The sequence below is a fragment of the Hemitrygon akajei genome, chromosome 3 (genome assembly GCF_048418815.1).
Source record: "Hemitrygon akajei chromosome 3, sHemAka1.3, whole genome shotgun sequence".
Lineage (NCBI taxonomy): Eukaryota > Metazoa > Chordata > Chondrichthyes > Myliobatiformes > Dasyatidae > Hemitrygon > Hemitrygon akajei.
Genome location: NC_133126.1, coordinates 34270476 through 34295870, shown reverse-complemented (window position 1 = coordinate 34295870; position 25395 = coordinate 34270476). Strand labels below are relative to the sequence as shown.

Below are 25395 nucleotides of genomic sequence, written 5' to 3'. Positions count from 1 at the left end.
ATACCTGTCTGGACACGCCCCCCCGCTGACTGCTCCAACAGTAAATTGATGAAAATTATTTCCCTTTAATTAATCAATGCTGTTTTTGACTGTTCTTGTCACTGATTTACAAATTATTTCAGAATGGACAGGCATTTTCCTCATTATTGATACCAGGTTAACTGGTCCATTATACCATTTTCTCTCTCTCCATATATTTGCTGCCCTTTAATCAGTAATAACTGATCCAAAGTCCAACGAATTCTGGACAATGATTGCAACTGAATCTGCTATTTCTAGGGCCTCTTCCTTAAGTATTCTGGGAAGCTGGGTATTGGGCATTGGGGATTTGCCAGTCTTCCTGTTGGATTCAACAGTTTTCCTTACACTGTTTTCCTCCTAATAATGATTTACATCAGCTCCTCAACTTTAGGCTCTAGGTCCCTGTGGTAAACTACATATACCTGTCTGGACACGCCCCCCCTGCTGACTGCTCCTGTGGCTCCACCTGTATAAAGGTGATTGGAGGCACTGCTCCTCCCTCAGTCTCCAGGATGTTGTGTGGTGGTCTCTTGCTACTAATCGTGGTCTCTTGCAGCTAGTAAAAGCCTATCATTCACCTCCCGTCTTCGAGAGTTATTGATGGTGCATCAGTGGGGTGGGGTGGAATGGGCTGGGATGTTTGTGAGAGGTTTGGTTGGGAGTGTAGGGAGTAAGAAGAGTCTAGTACATTTAATAAAGGAAGCACCATTCTACAATTGTTTTTCTTTGATGAAGGTTCTTGTAGACAGTCAAGATGGTGCTGAGTTGTGGTTTCCACTGAGATTGTGTCTCAGTTTTTAAGTTTGTAGGGATGGTTTTGTGGACAGAAAAAGGAGTTGGTGGTCAGGTTAGGTTTTAGGGACAGTGATGGAGGGGGGAGTTAGAGGTCAGATTAGGGTTTAGGGACAGGAATGTGGAGGGGTTAGAGGTCAGGATTCTGCTCCATGCTCCATCTTCAAAGTCCAGTGATATGGATGGGTGACAAAAGACATCCAGAGTCCAGGCCTCTGCACTGCACTTGAAGTTCAGCAATATGGACATGGGAACGAAGGGCATCTGGAGTCCAGGCCTCCACCTCGTGCTCGATGCCCAGCGACATGGACGGGTAATGAAAACCTGGAGTTTGGGATCCCGTCATTGGCTAGTCTGGGGTTCAGTAACGAAGCTCAAAGTCTGAAGGGCAATTGAAAGTCTAGAGGTTGAAGACTGCAGTCTGGAGGTCCAGCCAATCCTGGGGTTGGAGAATACCCATGTGAGTACGTGGGTAGGTGGGAGGCGGGGAAAGGATCTTGTTTTGCTGTTGTTGTTTTATTGTTTGATGTATTCTGATTTGTTATGTGTTTTGTTGATCTTCCAAGCATTGCTGGCAATCTATCTGGTGTCAGAATGTGTGGTGAGCTGTCCCCAGCTCTCCCTAAGTTGTTAACACAAGCAATGTGTTAAACATTGTATGTTTCGATGTCCACGTAATAACTCAATCTGACTGTGAATCTGAATCTGAATCTGATACAAGCATTAGTTTTAGAAATGATCTATTTTTCCAGTTCCCAAGTCATAGCACACAGCTCTCAGGTTTATCAACTGGCGCCGGCTACTTACCTTCTACTTTGGAGATGCCCTGTGGGCAGAAGCTCAGTGAGGCATAACTTCATACAGATACTTCTAAACAGTAATTATTATAGGGAAGTGAAGATGATTGTGAGGAGAAAGGGATTTGTTCAGTGAAACCTGAGGGAGTAACGAAAGGAGCAATAAAATGCCAGGTCTGACAGCAGCACCAACAAGACATAGAAATCATATCTGATATCCAAACGCAAGAAGTGTACAGCAGAGTCAAGTGACAGAAAAAAAGTTTGTATTTGTTCTATAAACTAGTGGTTGGGTATCCCAGAGAGTGACCCATTCCCACGGTTACTGTTTAAGATATAATACATAAATCCATTAGAAGTGCATCTCACAATAATATAGGAAATGTATCAATGACTTCCTGACTTGTAATTCTGAAGGGTAAAGCATGTACAGGTCAGTGTCCTTGCAAGCTGGATGACACTGCTCCATTTTTAAAGAAGAGAATGGAACTGTTCTCATGCCTTGGCAACATTCCTCCCTTTTGGCATGAGTAGATGATTGATTGAGCATCTTGTGCTGTTTGTGTGAGGGCAGTGTATCAGAAGTGACATAATTGATTACAACTCAAGTAGGTGTCATCCACTGATTATGATATGATGTGTCCCTTTGTAACTGAATGGAAATAGTAACTACAGGAAGAAACAAAACCATGATGGTTAATATTGTCCACAGGGATTAAATAGATTCTGCTAATAGTCAGCATCATTTTACTACCTGATCCTGACTGAGTTTATGTAGCAATTCCTTTCTGTTGCTTTGGAGTGTGTATGGTCGGCAGCATCTAGGAAAAGAGTACAGTTGACAGTTTTGGGCCAAAACCCATCAGCAGTACCCGAAACGTCGACTACTATTTTCCTAGATGCTGCCTGGCCTGCTGAGTTCCTCCAGCGTTTTGTGTGTATTGCTCAGATTTCCAGCACCTACAGATTTTCTTATGTCTGTTATAAGAGGGGTGATTGATAAGTTCGTGGCCTAAGGTAGAAAGAGCCAATTTTAGAAAACCTAGCACACTTATTTTTCAACATAGTCCCCTCTGACATTTACACACTTAGTCCAGTGGTCATGGAGCATACGGATCTTGGATCTCCAGAAAGTGTCCACAGCAGGGGTGATTGATAAGTTTGTGGCCTAAGGTAGAAAGAGATGAGTTATACAGCTCTTGTTACATGCACATGCAGTTCAACTCTTTGAGTGATTATGCAGAAAGTTTGAAGTTAATAACATCAGTTAATAACTCATCGGGATGATTGATAAGTTCATGGCCTAAGGTAGAAGGAGATGCATTATTAACTTCGAGCTTTCTGCATAATCACACAAAGAGTTGAACTGCACGTGCATGTAACGAGAGCTGTATAACTCATCTCCTTCTACCTTAGGCCACAAACTTATCAATCACCCCTCATGAGTACAAATTCATTTTTGACAGCTCCTTATTACTTTGGGTTAAACAATTGACCTAGTTACTAAGGTTGAAATAGCATTGTTTATTTAGATGTTACACTACTATGCAAAAGTTTTAGGCATATAAATATATATATATATATATATATATATAGAGCAAGGGTGCCTAAGACTTCTGCATACAACTGTAGTAATTTTATGTATTGCACTGTACTACTGCTGCAAAAAAAATTATGACATGTGAGTGATGATAAACCTGATTCTGATATGGGTCTCTATTGTGGACTGACAGTGGGAAGGGGACAGAGATAGGGTTGGGAAAAGGCGAGGGCGTGGGAAGCACCAGAGGGAGATTCTGTAATGATCAATAAGTCAATTATTTGGAATCAAAGGACCTTGCCTCGTGTCTCAGGGCTGGGTGGGTGTGTCTGCACCCACACCACACCTTCCCCGCCACTGACACTCCTTCTTGGCCGCCTGTCCCATGCTCCTCTCCCGGCGGTCCGCATATCACCATTCCCAGCATGCTTTGCTCCTGGCAGATTTACAAGCTCACTCTCCACTCCACATTAGCAAAGACAGTAGTGTGCAAAAGTCATAGGCACTCTTGCTGTATATATATCTGAGACTTTTACCGTGTACTGCATATTAATAAAAGTGGGTTGACACTCTCCAATGTAGAGAATGGTTGGCAAGAATCAGTCTGTGTGATGAAGAGGAATATGCTAAACAGGTTAAAGAAATGCACAGCTGGAAGCTTTGGGGAACTATATGGCTGGGAGCTGGATGTTATCACAGGGATTTGCTATTGAAACGATTGCTATTTAAACAGGGGAACAAAGGAAGTAGACCTGAAACTCATTTGGTGATAACAAACATTAGTTTATTATTAGTTGTTAATCAATCATGGAGTTAAACAAAAGTGCTTCATTGACAAGGAAGCAGTGTTGAGAAGGTAGTGGTTCCAAAGAACTGCAGGCTCTGGGCTTGTGGGCTGACACACGTTAATGAAGGCAAAAGTATTGTAACTGGAGAGTGGTAGTACAGATTATCAGTCTATTAAAGTCAGAGTACAGGATTGTGGATTGAGAATTGGTGGGCCAGTTGCTAAACTGTTAGTCCTATAATTCTATGTGGTCTTAGGAAGGAAAAGAAACACCAGGCTGCAGATCAGAGGGAAATAAATGGGAATGGAAACTGATAATTTGGAATTGAAATTGGAATTGGTTTATTATTGTCACCTATACTGAGATACAGGGAAAACCTTTTCTTTCATATTGTTCATACAGATCCAATCATTGCATAGGACATTATGGTAGAATAAGATAAAACAATATCAATGAAGAATAAAGTGATACAATTACAGCAAAGGGGCAGTGTAGAGAACCAATGAGGCATATGATCATAATGAGATTGATTGTGAGGTCAAGAGTCCAGCTTGTACTAGAAAACCATTTAATGGTCATTTTATAGCATAGGAGTTGTTCTTGTGCCTGCTGCTACGTGCTATCAGAGTTTTGTATCTTCTGGGTCTTCCAGTTTGCTCTGTAACAGAAATGATATTGATTATGGATACATAAATAATTCCTGGCAGAAGTGGCACTTGTAACTTTCCCAAAAGGTGCAAAGTATTTCTTAATATCTGTAAGTGTACATGGATGCTGAACTTTAGGAGTGAAATGGGGTTGGGAAAATGAGGAGGATGCAAAGAGGCTGCAAGGGGAGTTGGACCAGGGAATGGAAAGTACATGGCATTTGCGGTGAGATGTTGATAAATGTGAAGTTATCCAATTCTGGTTAAGAAAAGCAGAAAAAAAAGAATATTATTTGATAAGCAGTAAATTGGAAAATGTTGAAATGGAAAGGGATTTGTATGCTCCTGTACACTCATTACTGAAAGCAGGCAGAGATGTAGCAAACCGTTAAGAAGACACCTGACCTGTTGTTTGTAAAAGTGGTTGTGTGTACAAGAGATCTTGCTACAATCATACAGGGGAATATTGTCGGATAGAGTAGATCCTGGAGTGCAGATACATAGCTCTCTGAAAGGGGAGTCACAGGTAGACAGGGTGGTGAAAAAGTAACTGAGTTATAGTTAGAGGTTGGACAGGCCATGACTTTATTCCTTAGATGGTAGGATACTGAGAGGTGATTTATGGAGGTGTATAAAATCATGAGGGGCATAGATAGAGTGAATGCACTCAGATCTTTTCCCCAGAGCTGGCATATCAAAAACTAGGGAACATAAGCCTAAGGTGAGAGGTGAAAGATTAATAGGAACTTCAGGGACAGTGTTTTCCACAGAGGGTGATACATACGTGGAATGCTGCCGGAGGAAGTGGTTAAGGTTGATACAGTAACAACTTTGCAAAGAGAGTAGGACTGGTACATGGATTGGAGAAGTTTAGAAGGTTATGGGCCAAATGCTGAGAACTGGAACTGACTTGGATGGGGCATCTTGTTTGACATGGACCAGTTGGGCCAAAGGGCCTCTTTCCATGCTATAGAACTCTATGACTATACGGCTATTGGTGAGACCACACTTGAGCAGTTTTGGGTTCTTTATCAAAGAAAGAATGTTATTGAGAGAATACAACAAAGGCTTACCAGATTGATTTCTGGATTGGCTGGACTGCTACAAGAGGAGAGATTTGGTCCACTAGATTGTGCTCTTTAAGTCAAATAAAATATGTAATACGTTGCCTTCTAATAGAAATACTGTTTACAAATAGAAAAATGCTTGCTGAAAAATAAGGATTTTCATTAAAGTGTTACTTTCGGCATTATAGAAGCCTACTTTGAGGTTGCAGAGTGGCTCTGTCTACATGTGGAGCCGCAGTCTGCACAGAAAGAGTTCTTTCATCGGAAGGGCTGTATTCTCTTTCTCTCCCTAGTGAACAGTTATGGAGATGATGAGGAGTTGACAACATCCACAGACAGCGATGAGGAAGTGATCAAACAGTTTGAATTCTCAGTATCGAGATCCCAGAGTTTCCGGTCTACAATGTCAGAGAAAGTGACACAGGCGGGTTTAGAGCGTAGGCAGAAATTTAATCGTTTGCCTTCGAATCATGAAGAATTCAGCACCGAGGCCTCTGAAGTTGAAGGTACCGTGCATGGTTTGGAATGCAATTACAAGGTCATACTGTTTTCTGAACATTTGGCTGGTTTCTTTTGCAGCTTGCAACCTTGAATGTGTTTTCTCTCATTTTTAAAGTTATTCCACGCTTTTCAGTAATGACCCTATCTGCTGTTACAAATGGAGAAAAAAAAGACTAGACTGTATGAAATATAACTGATAATATTAGCTACCAGAGCAATAGCAGTTCAGTACTGCTTATGTGAGATAACTAATTCTGCTTTCTAATTGTATTGATTATTGAGTTGAATGAAAGCAAGCTCTTTATTGATTTTCCTTCTCCATGCTTATTTGTTTGTGAGCTGTCAGTGATTAAGGGGATGCTGTATTCTTATGTCTGCTGGTGTTTAGAGTGCTATTTAAAAACCTTTCCCTTCTTGGTCCATTCAAAATATTGTCCGTATTTGCTTGTTTAGACACAGATAAGCAGCACCAGTTTAGCTTTCAAGATAACTGCTCTTATGAAGGGGATGAGTTCTCTATGAGCTCAGCCATGGGATTGGAGGAGGGAGCTGACCATCACAATGTCTCTGATGAAGCAGCTGGGACTCCAGCTAATAATCACAGGATGCAGCAAATGGAAGAGGGAAATCCAGATCAAGAGACCAACTTTGATAATCAAGGCTATGAAGGAAATGACAAGACCGACAGTTCCTCGGCCTGGAGTCCAGAGGTAAGGCCTCAAAGTTCTGTAATTTTCCAGGGAATAATTATGTGTTAGTTTCTTTCACTACTTCCATTATTTGGGTAAAATAAATTAGAGTGTTGTATTAACTTAATTGGCTCTAATTCAGTGTGTACTTTCATAACAGTTTGTTTGCTCTTAATCTTGCATGCTTTTCTTCACTGTGAACACATGGTGGATATCTCCACATCGGAAGTCACAGCGGCAACAATGAACAAGAAGGCTAAATAACACAGCAGTCTATTACACGATTGCCAATTGGGAATATGAAACTGAGCTGGAATTTCAGTCACTAGCATTCCTATTTGTCCTTTTCCTGACTGGTTTAGAACCCAATGTCACACAAAGATATCAGTTGTTAAGCAAAATTTTAAATATAAAGAAAATTGATGAATCCCTTTCAGAACCTATAAATTCAAAATATTTAATTTTTCCTCCCATTCCTTTTGGAATATCATGCCACACTTATGGATCTTTTACATATTTGTATGTAGTTAATACAATCCTCCAGGTGGAATGAGATTTAATATAGCAGTTGTTTTCCTGTTGTCCAAGTGAGATAAGGGAAGAAGAATTATCTATAAAATGCTGGAATATATGGATTTTAAAATTGTGTTTTCCCATGGAAAAATATAGATCAAGATTCCTGCTCTGCACTCAGATACCTGGGGATATTGCAAGCAGTGTTGTATAACAAGGAACACAGACTTCAGTTCAAGAGGAGGACCTTATTAGAATTCCACTCCTGAATACATTTCAGTGAACACTGATTGAAAAATGCAGTGATCCTTTGTGATACACACCATGAATAGCCAATCCTGAGAGTGGCTAAATCCTGTGAGTACTCAATCCTGAGGGTAGCTACAGATATGAAAGTAGTTATAGAGATCTGGCAGTTCTTGCCCATCGCCTTCATCTGGCACTGCTCCACGCCTTCACCCCTTCCACCACTTGTGCACAGTAACTGCAGTGTGTTCTATGTACCAAATGCACCGCTGTTACTTATTTACACTTATCTGACAACAACTCCCAAACCAACCGTCTCTACTTCTAGAAGGGCAAGGGCTGTAGGCATATGTGAAAGCCAGCAGCTGAATGTTCGCATCCAAGTCGCAGATACTCTCGAACATAGGACATTACAGCACAGTATAGGCCCTTCGGCCCATGATGTTGTGCTAACTTGTTAACCTACTCTAAGGTTGCTCTAACCTTTCCTTCCTACCTGCCCCTCCATTTCAAAGTTCAAAAGTAAATTTATTATCAAAGTACATATATGTCACCATAAACAATCCTGAGATTCATTTCTTTGAGGGCATTCACAGTGAATAAGAAACGCAGTAGAATCACTGAAAAACCACACCCAACAGTTCAGACATTGTGCAAAAGACAACAAACTGCAGATACAAAGGGAAAAAATAATAGTAATAACTAAGCTATAAATATCATTATCCATGTGCCTATCTAAGAGTTTCTTAAATGTCCCTGATATATCTGTCTTTACCACCACCCCTGGCAACGTGTGTAAAAATAACTTACCTCTGACATTCCCAATTCTTTCCTGCAATCACCTTAAAGTGATGTCCCTTTGTATTAGCCATTTTGCCCTCAGAAAAATTCTCTGGCTGTCACTCAATCTGTGACTCAAATCACCTTGTGCACCTCTACCAAATCACCCCTCGTCTTCCTTTGCTTCAAAGAGAAAAGCCTTAGTTTGCTCAACCTATCTTCATAGGACATGCTCTCTAATCCTAGCAGCATCCTGGTAAATATCCTCTAGATTTGGAAATATATCACCATTCCTTCATTGTTGGATCTAAATTCTGGAGCTTGCCACCCAACAGCACTGTGGCAGTACCTCCTCAAACACTGGTTCAGAGGGTAGCTCACCATTGCCTTTTATGGGAATGGCATTAAATGCTGGCCTTGTCAATGACGTCCTAATCCCAATAAAGATGATGAAATCACAGCCAGCAACAGACATCTACAGGAATTTTAGAATTAGCTGGAATAATCTTGTTTTATTTTGTATTCTGTTTTCCATAGCTATGTTACTGTAGTTTCTGCCTTTTATAATAGATATTAAGAATTTAAGAGTATAATATTCCTTTTACAATATTTACTGTATATATACAGTCTCTTCTGTTCTCACCATTCTTGATACCTTAGATACAGCAGGAAAGAGGGATCTTTTTGCATGCCTGCACTAATATCCTTACAACTTTAGCTCATTGTTCACAGGAGACCATTTGGCCTTTTGCATGTGAGAGCTCTAGTTCCTTGCTAAGCAATCCAATTAGGTTATTTGAACTGGAATTTGCATGTCTGACCCCTTCTTGCTCTGGTATCCTGTGGGAGCCTCCTAACTTGTCACTTCGACTGTAGTCAAAGATGCGCTACCTATAACATACTGTCCAAGGATGGCAGTAGATCATGAGTGTGCTGATAGAGAAAGAGAGTGGCTAACCATTCCCCATTCCCTTTTCCCTCTCACCTTATCTCCTCACCTGCCCATCAGCTCCCTCGGGTGCTCCTCCCCTCTTCTTTCTCCATGACCCTCTGTCCTCTCCTATTAGACTCTCCCTTCTCCAGCCCTGTATCTCTTTCACCAATCAACTTCCCAGCTCGTTACCACCCCTCCCTCTCCTCCCAGTTTCACTGACCACCTTGTGTTTCTCTCTCCCTTGCCTCCACCGTCTAACTCTGACTCCTCAACTTATTTTTCTTCAGTCCTGTTGAAGGGTCTCAGACCAAATCGTCGACTATACTCTTTTCCATAGATGCTGCCTGGCCCACTGAGTCCCTCCAGCATTGTGTGTGTGTGTGTGTGTGTGTGTGTGTGTGTGTGTGTGTGTGTGTGTGTGTGTGTGTGTGTGTGTGTGTGTGTGTGTGTGTGTGTGTGTGTGTGTGTGTGTGTGTGTGTGTGTGTGTGTGTGTGTGTGTGTGTGTGTGTGTGTGTGTGTGTGTGTGTGTGTGTGTGTGTGTGTGTGTGTGTGTGTGTGTTACTTGGCTAACCAAATGGAGGCCACGGCAGAAATGCCAAATCTCAGCATTGTTCAGGTGTTGGGCATTGACTTCAGTCTACCTCACTATGAACTTACACCTTATTTAGCTGCACAGTACTTCCTCTGTAGCTAGTACACTTCCTTCTGCACTGATATTGTTTTTCCCTGTTTCACGGGAGCTTAGGATGTTGGAGTTTGGTGCCATCTGTGAGGAGTTGGTACGTTCTCCCTATAATCATATGCGTTTCTTCCACGGGCTCTGGTTTCCTCCCACAGTCCATTGGTAGATTGATTAGTCATTGCAAATTGTCCTGTGATTAGGCTAAGGTTAAATAGATGGGTTCATGTGCAGTGTAGCTTGTTGGGCCTGTTCTGCATTGTATCTCTAAATGAACATAGAATGGTACAGCACAGGAACAGGCCATTCAGCCCACCATGTTGTGCTGACCCAGCTAAAAAGAAAATCAAAAACTCTCAAATACTAATCTCTCCTACCTACACAATGTCCATATCCTTCCATCTTCCTTGCACCCATGTGCCTATCCAAACATCTCATAAAGGCCTCTAATGTATTTGCCTCTACCACCATACCAGCAATGCATTCCAGGCATCCACAGCTCTCTGAGTAAATAAACTTACCCCTCACATCCCTCTTGAACCTATGCCTCGCATAATCTTATAAACACTTACCAGATCTCCCCTCAGCCTCCGGCGCAGAGAAAACTACCCAAGTTTATCCAGTCTTGGAGCTGGCAGCACCCTGGTAAACCTCTTCTGCACCCTCTCCAGATCCTCAATGTCCTTCCTGTAGTGGGGCGCCCAGAACTGTATTCAATACTCGGTGTGTTATTGCAGTGGGGAATGATGTGATGTGAAGGAAGAGTACATTAGACAAGCGTTTCACTGTATCTCACCACATGTGACAATGTTGAACCAATTCCATTTCCAGTTCCAACCTCTGTTCAAAACCCGTCTTCAAATAGCATTCATTTTCTTTTTACAAGTCTTGCTTTCCCTTTCTAGCTTCAAAGAAAGGGCCTGAGACTGAATCTGTGTGAGAACTGGTGAACAAAGTATTGTTTAATCCAGCAGTTCTAAAATGTTTTGGAAGGCTATGTAAATTGATACACTGGATTAGCTGTTCCTATTTTCATGTGATATTTGATCACTATTTTTTTTATTCTTCTGTCAAGCACCCTTCATGTATTTAATGCTCTGATTCGGTAACCAGATGCCATTCTGAGGCACAGTTTCAAGGCTCTTGAGCTAATTACTTTGATAGACCTATTTATAGGAACTGATTCTTGATCCTTGTAGTGGAAGCACCAGTTTTTTTTAAAAAAGGCACAAAGGATGAATTCTTCATCGTTCTTTGCCAAAGTGCACCTTGATTCCTGTGTGAAGAAACTGAATGATTGTAAGTTGGGTGCTACTGCAGAAGCATCATTCAGTGATGAGGTGCACGGAACTGGGGGAGGAGGGTGAGCTGAGCTGTTATTTGAAACCAGCAGATAATGTTAAGTCTCAAAGTTTAAAGTAAAATTGATGATCAGAGTACATGCATGTCACCTCATACAACCCTGAGATTCTTTTTCCTGCTGGCGTACTCAACACATCTATAGAGTAGTAACTGTAAACAGGATCAACTAAAGAGGAAGAGCACAGACGACAACCAACTGTGTAAATGCAGATATAAATAAATAGCAATAAATAATAAAAGCATGAAATAACAAGATAAAGAAGCCTTAAAGTAAGATCATTGGTTGTGGCAACACCTCGATAGAAGAGTGCAGCTATCCTTTGTTCAAGAGCTTCTCTTTGCTTGGCTTTTGAGTTTGTGACAGAAGGAACTGTCAGGAAAGGAGGTAAAATGTAAAGAGGAAAGTGTATAATAAAATGGCAGGACCATTTCCCTCCACTCCCTGCATGTATGGAAGCAGCAATGTTCTTGGGATTCAAATCAATAGTTCTGTGAATGTGGCAACGTGAATAGAGAGGGTCGTGAAAAAGGCATACAGCGTGCTTGTCCTCTTTGGTTGGGACATCGGGTGCAAGAGTCACAAAGCTGTTGCAGCTTTATAAAACTTTGGTTCAGAGTATGTTGTGCAGTTCCACACTCACCAGAAGTTCCTCCTCAGGTGGCCGGTAAATATTATGTTACAGAAAGAATGTGGAGGCTTTGGAGAGAGTGCAGAACAGGTACATCAAGAGGTTGGACAATCTTGGACTGTTTCCCCCAGAGCATCAGAGACTGAGGGGAAACCTAGCAGGTCCGTAAAATCGTGAGAGGCATAGATGAAATAGTTAGTCCGAGTCTTTTTCTCAAGGTAGAAATGTCAAATACTGGAGGGCAGAGCTTTAAGTGAAAAGGCAAAACTTTAAAGGAGATGTACGGGTAAGTTTTTTACACAAAGAATGGTAGGTGCCTGGATCACACTGTCAGGGGTGGTGGGAAAGAGAACACAATAGATTGATTTAGATAGGCACATGAGCATGCAGGGAACGGAGTGAAGTGGGTCAAGTGCAGGAAGATGGGCTTAGATCAATTTGGTACCATGGTTAACTCAACTATCTTGGGCTGTAGCACCTGTTCCTACAATTGTCCTCATCATTGCTTGCTCTCATCATTTGAGAAAAAGAGTCGCAAGGAATGAGTTTCAGATGATGTATGCATGATTTTTTTAATCTCCAGTAAAGTATTTCAAGGTTTTCAACCCATCCCTGTTCCAGTTGATTATCTTGTGTTTCTGGCCGCTTTGTACCTGTTGTTAATGTTCTGGCTTCTGTCTTTGGAGACTGAGCTGTGAAACCTCGGCTGATGTTCTGGGACAGCGCTGACAGCCTGCTGCACAGTTGTCTGCCAGATAAGAAATTAAACCAAGGCTTTTAGAAGAGAACCTGCTTTGGAGTTGAACAGTTATTCCTGATGATCAGACCACTTTTAGTCATCAGTTAGCAGAATAAACACCATAAGCACAAGAGATCCTGCACATGCTGAAAATCCAGAGTAAGACACACAAAATGCCGGCAGAACTCAGCAGGTCGCAAAAGGAATCGACATTTCAGTCTGAGTTCTGATGAAGCGTTTCCACCTGAAATTTATTCCTTTCCATAGATGCTTCTGTCCTGCTGAGTTTCTAAGAGTGGTAACACCACTGCTTTTAGGACCACGCTGTGCACTAGTTGGCAGTTGTGCTCCCTAATTGCCACAGAAACTACATTTATGAAAAGACTTTCATTGACTGTTTTTAGATGTCTTGAAGTTATGAAAGGTGCTTTAGAAATCCATGTCGTTTTTTCATTTTCCATTCTTTTGCAGCTTTGGTTCATTCACTTAGACAGCACTTGTGAATGAATGTCAATACAAACTAGTATCTGTTGCATTTCTTACTCGGTCTCTGTAGTAAGCATGACCTTATGCTGGGATGATACCAAGGCATTCTTACATCCTACTCGTGTAGATTTCCTTATGAAAACCTGAGAGGTATGTGAGAGCAAGCTTCCATTTTCAGAGAATACATGCGCTGGTCACTTGACGTGCTGATGAATGGCCGTTTGCAGCATTCCCTGTAGTCACTCTGACTGTATCAGTTAACCTGGCTCGGACTGTGGATCACACCTACATCCTTCCTCGCTGCCTTGTGGTTGGGTTGCATTTACTTCATAAGCTCCAGGTTTAATATTTTATAACAGCAAAAATTTTAAATACCAATTCAGAAAAAATCCTGTAATCTAATTATAGATGGAAGAACAATAGGGATACAGCTTTGTAACTCACATGTGCATTAACCCAAAGACTTTAATTATCTTTAGGATGCAGATGCCAGCCTTACAGCTCCTCAGCAGCAGGAGCTGCCGGAACCAATTTCAAAATGCGGAGACCTCTACGTCATTTTCAATTACAAACCCTCCGACCACAAACTGGAAGTTACAATAATCACTGCTAAAGACATCCCAGATAAGGACAGGAGTGGCGCTAGTTCATGGCAGGTACATGCAGTCCTCCTCCCTAGCAAGAAGCAACGCTCCAAAACCAGCATCCAGCGAGGACCCACGCCCGTCTTCAATGAGACCTTCAGGTTTCACAAGTTGGTGACGGAGGAGCTCCACTATTCTGCTCTTCGGTTCCGCCTGTATGCAGTGAGGAAGATGAACCGGGTGAGGATGATGGGGGAGAAATTGTTTTACCTCAAGAATCTAAATCAAGAAGGAGAAATGGAGGTGTCCTTACTCCTGGAGCCAAGGAGTAACATAAGTGTAAGTACAATGACCGATAAAGTGACTGAAACTCAGAGATACTTTCTGCAGCAAGAATAGAATTGCAGAGTGGGCAAGGAGCCATAGTGGTTGTGTCAAATCTGTGAAGGTGCCTTCCTACCCCACTACCCCTTTCCTGTGGCCGAGCAAATCTTGCTTTTGTCTGGGCACCTTTTACTGGTTGCAGCGGAGTAACCTCTTCAAGCAGTGAATTTCAGGTAGAAGCTCTGAGCAGAGGAAGGACAAAATTATCTCTGCTCCCCCTCTTTACTCTTTTGCTATTTAACCTAAATTCAATAGATATACCGTCAGCACCGATGGCATTAAACTCCTTTTTCATACAGTCAGCCAATAGTAAGTCACTCCTGGCCGTGAACCTCTCATCTGGAAAGTATAGATGGGGGAACATTAAATTCTGAAATTGTACCCTACCAGAATAGAATGGAGCGCAGGGGATGAATAAACTTTAAAAAAAACTCTACGCACGGTTCTTTCCATCGCAAGCTACTTCAATATTTGCATATGTTTAGATAAGTTATTCTGTAATCAAAATTTTGTGGAGAATAATAGTCAGATATTGAATAAAGAGGACAATTATAATCTAAACAGTAAACAGGAAGTGAATATTCATTGCAGATGTGCCCATTGGTGGGAATGGTAATTCTACACAATAAAGTTGGGAAGCTGATTTAGTTACAGTACAATTATAGCAAAAGTATTTCCATTTCTAAACAAGTTATGTACTTCAGAGTTTGCTATAATTTTCTAAGAGGTCGAAGTTAAAATGGCCACAGTTCTCTACCTCTCTGACATGTGGGTGGCCTCTGAACGTTCAGTGCTCTTTTTTGTGACTTGTTTGTTGTGACGGCTACGTCACTGAATGGAATCCCCTTTCCCTCATCAGTATTATCAAAGAGTTTACCCCACTGTCTTTCTCTTAGCAGCTGAAATTTCTAGTGGCCAAAATGAGATTCATGGAGAGCCATACAGCACAGAAATGGGCCCTTTGATCCAACTTGTCCACACGAACCAAGTTGACTATCTGACGTGGCTCTATTTGCCTGCATCTCGCCCATACCCTTCTAAACCTTTGTCACACATGTATCTGTGCAAATGTCTTTTAAATATTGTGATTGTACGACTTCCTCTGGCAGCTTGTATATACCCTTCATGCAGAGGGTATGCTATACGTACCCTTCATGCAGAGGGTATGCCATATATATCCTCTGCAGGAAAAAAGTTGCCCCTCAAGTTTCCTTTAAATCTTCCCCCTCTCATCTTAAATCAATGCTCTCTAGTTTTAAATCCCCCCCCCCCTCCATCCTGGAAGAAAGACTATGACCATTCATTATATTTATGCCCCTCTAGATTGTAAACAGAAAAAAACAAGTACTGTGGTATCCATTAAAATGTCTTCTGTACTTTCTAAAGCTTAGACTGAAAGGCCTCAGCCTCTTTCAGATACACTTAATACTTTTACCACAAAACGTGACTGAACATGACTAATTATAGGATGGTTCAAGTGCATACAGCACACCAGATCTTTAGAGTATATCGTGATTTATTCCAGCCGGACTGCTGGGGTATTTCTTTTCCACTTCTAAGACTCTGCTCAGTTGTTTTTCAAACGATTTGAAAGAAAATCTGGGGATCAAATTTCAAAAGATTTTTCTTGTATGGAATTCTCATTGAAGTTTTATACCAGCAATGCATGCATATTTGTGAGAGTGAAAAAAAATACAGACTGTACTCATTACATAACTATTAGTTTTAGTTTTGTGTTCTATAAATATTAGATAGCATCTTAAGCTGAGTCTTGATTCTCATTTAGATGCACTGACAGATTTTAAATTTCAATTTAAAATTGCAAATAATCTTTTTATCAAATTCATACCTTCCCAGTTGAAAAATATGAACATTCCACTTACTGACACTTGTATATGAGAGAAAGAAGAAAGGGGAGTGCCTTTATAATACAAATTTGAGATCTTCTAAACGAGTTATATTTTTTGAAAGCAAAGAGAATTCCTGAAAAAAGGGAATGTGTATAGGGAAGGGAGGTGGATAAGCCCGAACGATGAAAGTGACAGGACCTGGAGCTGCCCTCCCATTTCCCCATTATGGGGATGCAAGGGTGAGGTAATGAGGCGAGACAGAGGAAAGACCACAGATCACCAGTGTGAACAAGAATAGTATTAAGAGTGTGGGACTGATTACCCACAACACTGTCATGCTTATATAGTGAGAGGCAGAGGATATGATGAGAGAGGAGTGATGAAAGGAAAGGAACTGGCCAGTATTTCAAGTTGTGTTTTCCCCACAAATCGCACCGGGACAGGATGCTTGCAGCTTCTTTTGTCACTGTCTCCCTGTACTTTTCACCCCCAGTTTGAAACGGAAGGGGGAGAATAGGGAGAAAGGTTAATCAGAGATGGAGAAGGAAAGAATGGAAGGAGAGAGGAGATCCAAAGAGAGAAATGGAAACATAAAGGTAGCAGTCAAATAAGAAGGAAAAATGATTACTCATCTACCTGATGATTTTCTTTGCATGTTCCTTTTTGTAGAATGCAGCTTCATTTGAAGCAGATGGAAAATCATAGGCTGTCCTTCCACAACCCCCACACAAAGTGTATTGCGTTTCTAGTCGGAAGCACACCTTTAGTGATTTGGCTGCACTGGTTTGAGTAATGCCATCTGCATTACAGCCTTGGAAATCACTGCTGCCCCAAAAATTATGTCCAACCACTGCCTGCGAGTTTGCAGTCATATTTTTTCAAAATCAAGTTTATTGGCCCATGCACAAGTATATCTGTGCACAGCTGCAATGAAAAACTTAATTCCTGCAGTATCACAGACACATCATGTTAATTATACAGTACAAAGTTATACAAGAGTGAATACCGTTAAGGCAAAAAAAACCTAATCCTATTGTATTGCAAGTGTGTTCGTTGTGTTACTGTAGGTTGGTTCGAGAATTGAATGGTTGAAGGGAAGTCAGAAGTAGTTTTAATATCACTGATGTTTATCGTGAAGTTTGTAGTTCCCTAGCCGAGTGGTGTGAGATTTCATCGCTTGTATCTCCTGCCTGATGGTAGCGCTGAGAAAATGGTATGGCTCACACAGCGGGGATTTTCAATGACAGATGTTGACATCTTGCAGAAACTACCCATGCTAGTGATGTGTTGACAGGGGTTAGGGATTAGTGATTTTAGGGCAGTTTGCTTGCTATTGTAGTTGACAGATAATATTTTTCTGCTCCACAGAGTGGAGATTCACAGATCAGCCTGTCTGCCGTCTCTCACAGTGACAGTGCTTCATCCACACAATCCCTTTCACACGGTGGAGTCCCAGAACTGCTTGTTGGGTTGTCATACAATGCCACAACAGGAAGGCTTTCTGTTGAAATAATTAAAGGTAGTCACTTTCGGAACTTGGCTGTCAACAGGTTGCCTGGTGAGTGAAATAAAGTTTATTGTAACCTGTATTATGCTGTGGGTTTTCTGTGTTTTAGTAGTTGTTACGTGTGAAGCTGAACTGCCTCTTCAGTTTTTCATTTTCTGTCATAATTTGTTATGTTTTCCTTTATTTCCACACAAGCAGAACAGGACTGTAATAACAGCCCACCTGGCCCAGTTCAAGGTTTGGAAACCTCCCATCCTTACCTTGTCTGGAATGTCTATGACTCCAGATCTATCACCATGTTCTTACCTGGGGTTGGAACTTCCAGTGAGTTTAAATGGGTGTGTGGAGCTTGGAATCTCTGCCAGTGTCATCCACACCTTGTAAATGATTTGATAAAATGTTCTCTCACAGGGCTATACCTCTTCCCACCCTATTACTTGTAAAAACACCATCCCTTTCTCTCAATTCCTCCATCTCCACCGCATCTGCTCTTGGGATGAGACTTTTCATTCCAGAATGAAGGAGGTGTCCTCCTCCTCCAAAAAAAAAGGGGCTTCCTTTCCTGCAATATCAATGTTTCCCTCAATTGCATCTCTTTCATTTCACATACGTCTGCTCTTACCCCATCCTCCCACCAACCTACCAGGGATAGGGTTCCTCGTCCTCAGCTACCACTCCACCAGCCTCTGTGTCCAGCACATAATTCTCCAGAAATTACACCATCTCCAACGGGATCCTACCACCAAGCACATCTTTCTCTCCCCCCGCCACCCCCTTTCTGCTTTCCGCAGGGATTTCTCCCTCCAGGGCTCCCTTGTTCATTCATCCCTCCCCACTGATCTCCCTCCTGGCACTTATTCTTGCAAGCAGAACAAGTGCTACACCTACCCCTACACCTCCACCCTCACTACCATTCAGGGTCCCAAACAGTCCTTCCAGGTGAGGCAAAACTTCACTTGTGAGTCTGGGGTCATATACTGTGTCCGGTGCTCCTGGTGTGGTCTCCCGTATATCAGTGAGACCCAATGTAGATTGGGAGACTGTTTCACCGAGTACGTACACTCCATCTGCCAGAGGAAGCGGGAGCTCCCAGCTCCTATCAGACTCCCCCCTGCTCCAGCCCTGTATCTCTTTCACCAGTCAACTGCCCAGCTCGTTACTTCATCCCTGCCCCTTCAGGTTTCACCCATCACCTCGTGCTTCTTTCTCCCCTCTCCCGCCTTTTAAATCCACTCCTCGTCTTTTTTTTTTCTCCAGTCCTGCTGAAGGGCCTCGGCTGAAACTTCAGCTGTATTTTTTCCCGTATATGCTGCCTGGCCGGCTGAGTTCATCAGGCATCTTGTGTGTATTGCTTAGATTTCCAGCATCTACAGATTTTCTCTTGTGGAAAAAAACATTCACCTTGACCACGAGTTAACTTTTATACATATGTTATTCGGCCCATTGAATCCCTGCTGTGTCCCCGAGCAATCCAATGAATTGCATTTCACTCTCATTTCCAAATAACCTATTCCTTTCTACTGGCTGAATGGTCCCGTAACTCAGCTACACGGAGATAATTTACATCAGCTAATTGATCTACCAACCAACACGTGGCTGACAAAGCCTAATTATTAATTTCCCACCCCATTGGGATTGGAAGTTTCTAGATGTGGTGATCACTTTGGATCCCTTTATACAAAGTGAATCTCCTCAACTGACCAAGGTGAACTCTGCCTCAGCTTGTAACAAGCCCCAAGTTTGAGATGAATGAATTCAGAGAATTACTTTTCACTGCATACAGGTTCTCCCAGGTAATGAATGCCCAAGTGTCTGGTAGACTGGCTGTGAAGAGCTTCAGGTTATCTTCTGCCACTCAGATCAAGATCAAGGCCCCACTTCCAGTTTGAGAACTCTGTGGGTTATGTGCAGTTCTCATTACCACATCCCTGCCTTAACCTGAGAGGACAGGTCCATAATTCATTGAAAGTCGTGTCACGGGTTGATCGGGTCATACGAAAGTTTTGGGCACATTAGCCTTCACAAATCTTGCGTACAAGAGATGTCATCCCTGCATCTTACCCTATCAAATCCTATAAAAATTTTGTATGTTCCAATTGTATAATCTATCTTTCTTTCTAACAGTCTGCTTAATCTCTCTTCAGTGGGCAAGATTCCCGTTCAAGGAATCCATCTAATAAACCCTTATTGCACTCCCTCTACTCCAAATATATCTTTCCTCAGGTGGGGAGATCAAAGCTGACATCCATATTTCCAGGTGATGTTTTAGCTGGGCCTTGTATCATGTAAAAATATATATTTCTACTCTTGTCATCAAATATCCTTGCAATAACAATCAAAATACAATTTTCGTTCATAATTGCTTGCATGTCAACTTCCAGTGATTTGTGCAGAATACGCCAGTCTCTCTAAATAGCGACACTTTTCAATATCTTGTCATGTAAAAAAAATCCATTGTTCTATTTTTCCAAGTGGATGACTTCACATTTTCCCACATTATATGTTCCACTTGTTACTTCCTCACACATTCATTTAGCCTGCCCACATCTCTAAGTTTCTCTGCGTCCTCTTTACAATTGACATTGGAACCCAGATTTGCATCATCAGGCTTGGTTATATTACAACTGGTCCCCTCATCCAAATCATTGATGCCAATTTTGAGCATCTGGGGACCCAGCACTGATCCCGTTTGAATTGTAGCACTCAACCCAGATACTACTATTTTGTGTTCATTAACCTGTGTATCACCTCTATACCCATGTTTAATACCCTCCTGAGTTGCACCTCATTTAAAAAACCTTCTGAAGATCCAAATACACCCATTCACTGCCCCCCCCCCTTAAGCTTTATGTTCCTTTCAACTTAAAAAAGCTCTAAAGGATTTGTCGAACTTGATTTTGCTTTCATAAATCTGTTTGCTCCTTTAATTTCATTATTTAAGTGCCCTGTGGAGGTTACAAATTTGTTTCTTTAGTTTTAACGATTGCTTGGTTGACAAATGATGTGAAGGTTTTATTTCCCGGAGGAGAAATGTCTCGTGGTTTCAATATTTGTCTTGATGACTGCAGAGAAATTGGACAGATTATACTTTGATTGTTCATAATTATAAATGGACCCCTCCAGATTTTGAAACTTATTGTCAATGGACATAGTGATGCTGCATATAAATAATAGAACTATAGATGCTGTGGTCTATGAAGCATAAGATCAAACAAATAGCAGAAACTAGCACCAAGCAAAAAGCAAACTCTTGAGGAATTTTATGCGTCAAGCACCATCTGTGGAGACAAAGGAATAGTTAACGTTTCAGGCCCTGTTGCAACCTGAAACATTGACAATCCGTTTGCCTAGTCATGTGTTGCTCAACGCACTCAGTTCCTCCAGAAGTTTGCTATTTTTTCCATCTCTCTCTCTAGCCTATAGTATCTGTAGCCTTTTGTGTCTCCAAATAACAGAAACCAATTGGTTATAAACGCAGGAGATTCTGCAGATGCTGGAAATCCAAAGCAATACTGATGAAGTGTCAGGACTGATAAAGAATCTTGGCCTGAAATCTCGACTATTTATTCCCCTCCATAAATAGTACCTCTCCTGCTGAGTTCCTCCAGCATTTTGTGTGTGTTGCAGCCATTTGGTTTTTGTGCTGTCCTGCATAAAGCCAATTTTCTGAACAATAAAGGACTTTAATTCATTTTGAGGCCCAGAATATTTGAAAACCACTCTCAGAAGGGCTTGATGGTAAATTAAAAGTTACTAGAGAGGCACAATAATAATATAATAACTCTATTTGGCTTCAATAGAGTTTTGGCTTCATGAGTGCTTACTGCTAATGGATCTAAGGGAGGAGGTCAAAGGGACTCAATTTATTTTTTGTTTTACATGCCCTTCCTGCTCTCCATTTCTCATTCCTTCCATTGTTTTATTGATTTAAAATGACCGAGTTTGGAAGCAGTAAGTTATACAGTTATCTCAAATACATTACCCTGCCTGTTGACATGGAGACTCATTGAAGATCGTAATTATGGGGCGTGTTCCAGTGTAGTGGTTAGTGTAATACTATTACAACACCAGTTGTAAGATTGGAGTTTGATTTCCTCCGTTGCCTGTAAGGAGTTTGTACATTCTCTCCATGACCGATTGGGTTTCCTCCAGATGCTCTGGTTTCCTCCCACATTCCAATGATAGATAGTGGTTTAGTGAGTTGTGGGCATGTTATGTTGGCGTTGAAAGTGTGGTGACACTTGTGGGCTGACTAGTACAGTCGTCACTGATTAGATTTGATGCCAACGGCACATTTCAGTGTTTTGATACACACATGGCAAATAAAGCTATTCATTCTAAATCTTTGAGTGACAGAGTCCTCAGTGTCAACTGCCTTGTGAGCCACACTGGTGCAGTCCTACTTCGGAAACAACCCATCTGCTTCTGGGAATTTTTCATTTCAAGCATGTAGCACAGTATCCTGGGGGTTTTATCTGCTTGAGGTAAGCTTCAGGGCAGTGTTAGACATAGAGCAGTCCAGCACAGGAGAAGGTCCTTTGACCCACAATGATGTGCCAGACTCAATACATTTGTAACCAGATACCCAACTGAACTAATCCTTTCTGCCTACACAATGTCCACTCCTTCTATTTCCTGCACATAAATGATGTGCCTGTCCAAGAACCTCTTGAATGCCTTTATCATACCTGCCTCCACCACCATCCCAGGAAGTGGATTTCAGACACACTCTATGTAAATGAATTGCCATGTACATCTCTTTTGAACTAGCCCCCTGTTTTCTTCAATGCATTCCTCAGGTGTTAGACATTTTGACCCTGGGGAAGCGATAACGGCTGTTGACTCTACCTATGCTTCTCATAATCTTATAAACCTCTAAAATTTTTCCTTGTCCTCTAATCTAGGTACTACTTCTGCATCCTTTTTAAAGCCTCAACATCCCTTCAATAATGGAGCGTCCAGAAAAGAATGTAATACTCCAGATGCGGCCTAACTAAAGTTTACAAAGCTGCAGTATGATTTCCTGATTGTTAAACTCAGTTCCTCAGCTAATAATGGCAAGCCTACTCTATGTCTTCTTGACCACCTTTTCAATTTGTGCAGCCACTTTCAGGGATTTATGGACTTGGATCCTAAGATCCCTCTGTTAAGGGTCTTGCCAATAGCAGTATACTGTCTCTTTAAGTCTTCCAAAGTGCAACACTTCACATTTGGCTGGGTTAAACTCCATCTGCCATTTCTCTGCCCATATCAGCAACTGATCTACATCCCACTGCATCCTTTTCCAGTCCTCTGCCCTATCCAGAGAAACACCGATCTTCAAATCATTTGCAAAGTTACTAACACACCCATCTATGTTTTTATTTAGGTCTTTTATATCTCACAAACAGCAAAGGTTACAAATGGACCCCTGCAGAACAACACTAGTCAAAGACGTCCAGCCAGAATATGTCCAATTGACCACTACCCTCGGTCTTCTCTGAACAAGTCAATTCTGAATCCAAATGGCCGATTCACTGTGGATCCTGTGCATCTTAATCTTCTAGACAAGCCTCCTTAACAGCATTCACAGCTCTACCTTCATCAATCATTTTCATCACGTCCTTGGAAAAACTCAACCAAGTTAATAAGACATAAGTTCCTCTGCACAAAGCCACGTTGACCATCCCTAATTAGGCCATTGTTTTCCAATTGTTCATAAATCCTATCCCAACAAAGCAGCTTCAGTAACTTGCCTACCCCAATCATAAGACTTACTAGTCTACTGGATTATCCCTAGTTCCCTCCTTGAATAAAGCTACCCATCAGTGCTCCATCCTGTAGCTAGAGAGGACATATTGATTAAAGCCCCAGCAATCTCATCTCTCACTTCTGTCAGTAATCTGGAGTATATCCCATCAGGCCCTGGGATCCAACACTACCTCTATCTCAAAATGGCCTAGCAAATTAGTATGCAAGACACTAATCTCCCTATCTCCATGTTCTTCTCTTTGGTAAATACTGATGCCAAGTAACTATTGAGGACTTCACCCACATCCTCCAATCCAAGCACATGTTCCTGCATTTATTCCTTGATAACTCCTACCTTCCCACTTGATATTCTCTTGTTCTTGATGTATGTATAGAATGCCTTGGGATTCTCTTTAACCCTACTAACTGGAGACTTTTCATGGCCTCTGCTGACTCTTGTACTTCCCTTTGTGAGTTCTTTTCTGGCCTCTTTATAAATCCTCAAGGGAGCTATTTTATTTTCACTTCCTAAACTCTACATATGTTTCATTTATTTTCTTGACTAAATTCACCATCTCCAACATCTGAGATACCCTTACCTTTCCATCCTTGCCCTTTTTTTACTGGAACATACTTGTCCTGTACTCTGTGCCATTCACATGTGTCCTTACCCAATTAACTCTCCCTCGTTCCTGCCTAATACCCTCACAATTTGCTCAGTGTTACAATTTCTTTTGCCCCCATGACTTCTTGGAATTAAAATCATTGGAATGAGTTAATGTTGTATTCAGTTTTGAATTTGGGCTTGTTTTTCACATGTACATCATAACATACACTCAAACACATCATTTACGTGTTAACAATGAACACACCTAATGAGGTGCTAGAGGCAGCCTGCAAGTGTTGCCACACATTTTAGCACCACGTACATGGCCACAATGCTTGGCAGAGCAACACAAAACATAACAGGGAAAAAAAAACAACGCAAGCAGCAAAACGAGCCCCTTTATTTCCTCCTAATGGAAAGCTGTCCAACTCCAGTGTCCAGGTCTCAGCCATCGGGCTTCAAATTCTGGACTCAGGCCTGGAAGAGCCTTTATTTTCCATAGAGCAGCAATATCCAGGGCTACATATTGTGGATTAAGTACATCCCTGGGTGCTTTGCCTCTAAATGGGAAACAAAATGGGAGGATGGAATGAAAATGGTGGCACTGTCAGCATTCTGCACAATAGAGTATAACCTTGGGTCAAAATGGCTTAAAAATATTTCATCACTATCTTCTCAAAGCAACAGAAGACTGTTCACTTGATTAATCACAACCAGAATGATGCTGACATGCTGCCGGATAATACTGAATGAGGGATCCCACCACATGGTCTACAGAGTTTCATTACTGCATCAAGACATTCAGTTTGTCTTGAACCCATTCCTTCAGCCCATATCTGGTTCAATGCCTGCATATCGTACACTGCAATTCTGCAAAGGAATGTTTCTTTGCTTATGGAATCCCCCGCACTGTGGTACGCTGTGATTGTGCTGCATAATACAGTGTTGCCGGATTGAAGAACAAGGGTACCAAAGTTAAACATGACAGTGAAAGGCATTAATTGGAAGAGATGGTGTGAGCTCCTGAGAGAAGAGAGAATTCACTGGGAGCTCTGTCATTGCTGAGTCATTATTGCATGCAAACTAACCACACAGGAGGCCTTGATCGAGATCCATAGGCACAGCTGAGCCTTTGACGACAGATCTTAAATGGCACTGGGAATGGGGCAGAGCACGGACTGAATTAAACTTGAGAGAAGATTCTATAACTTCTCTACTGGATTGACTTACTATGCTGTGGAAACTGAAACTCAATCCTTCTGGAGAAAGACACTGCCATGGTCATTTTGACACATTCCAGATGTTCTATCAAAGACACCCATGTTGGTCACAGACTTGTGAAATTTTTATTCAAAATATTCCAGGCTCGAACTTTCTACTATTGTCCCAGAATATTCAAAAACTAATAGAGACAAGTTTATAGTGTTTCTAAGAAATCTGAAGGAGTCCATATCTTTACAGCAAAATATGATGGAATTTTTCATTAGTGCAACATATTGGAATGGGGTTGAGAAATGGGCTT

The 25395-nt window shown here is 41.6% G+C and overlaps 1 protein-coding gene across 7 annotated transcripts in view; it reads left to right on the top strand.

Annotated features, from left to right (window-relative positions):
* Nucleotides 1-25395, top strand: part of LOC140724843 (synaptotagmin-16-like) — a 166976-nt gene that overhangs the window by 131251 nt on the left and 10330 nt on the right. For 6 of the 7 annotated variants that reach the window (XM_073039521.1, XM_073039520.1, XM_073039522.1 and 3 more), the window contains 4 exons: nucleotides 5946-6158; nucleotides 6607-6863; nucleotides 13691-14134; nucleotides 17398-17587. In XM_073039521.1, the coding sequence (XP_072895622.1) occupies nucleotides 5946-6158; nucleotides 6607-6863; nucleotides 13691-14134; nucleotides 17398-17587 (1104 nt within the window). The remainder of the gene's footprint in view (nucleotides 1-5945; nucleotides 6159-6606; nucleotides 6864-13690; nucleotides 14135-17397; nucleotides 17588-25395) is intronic. The other variant, XM_073039518.1, reaches the window with a different exon arrangement.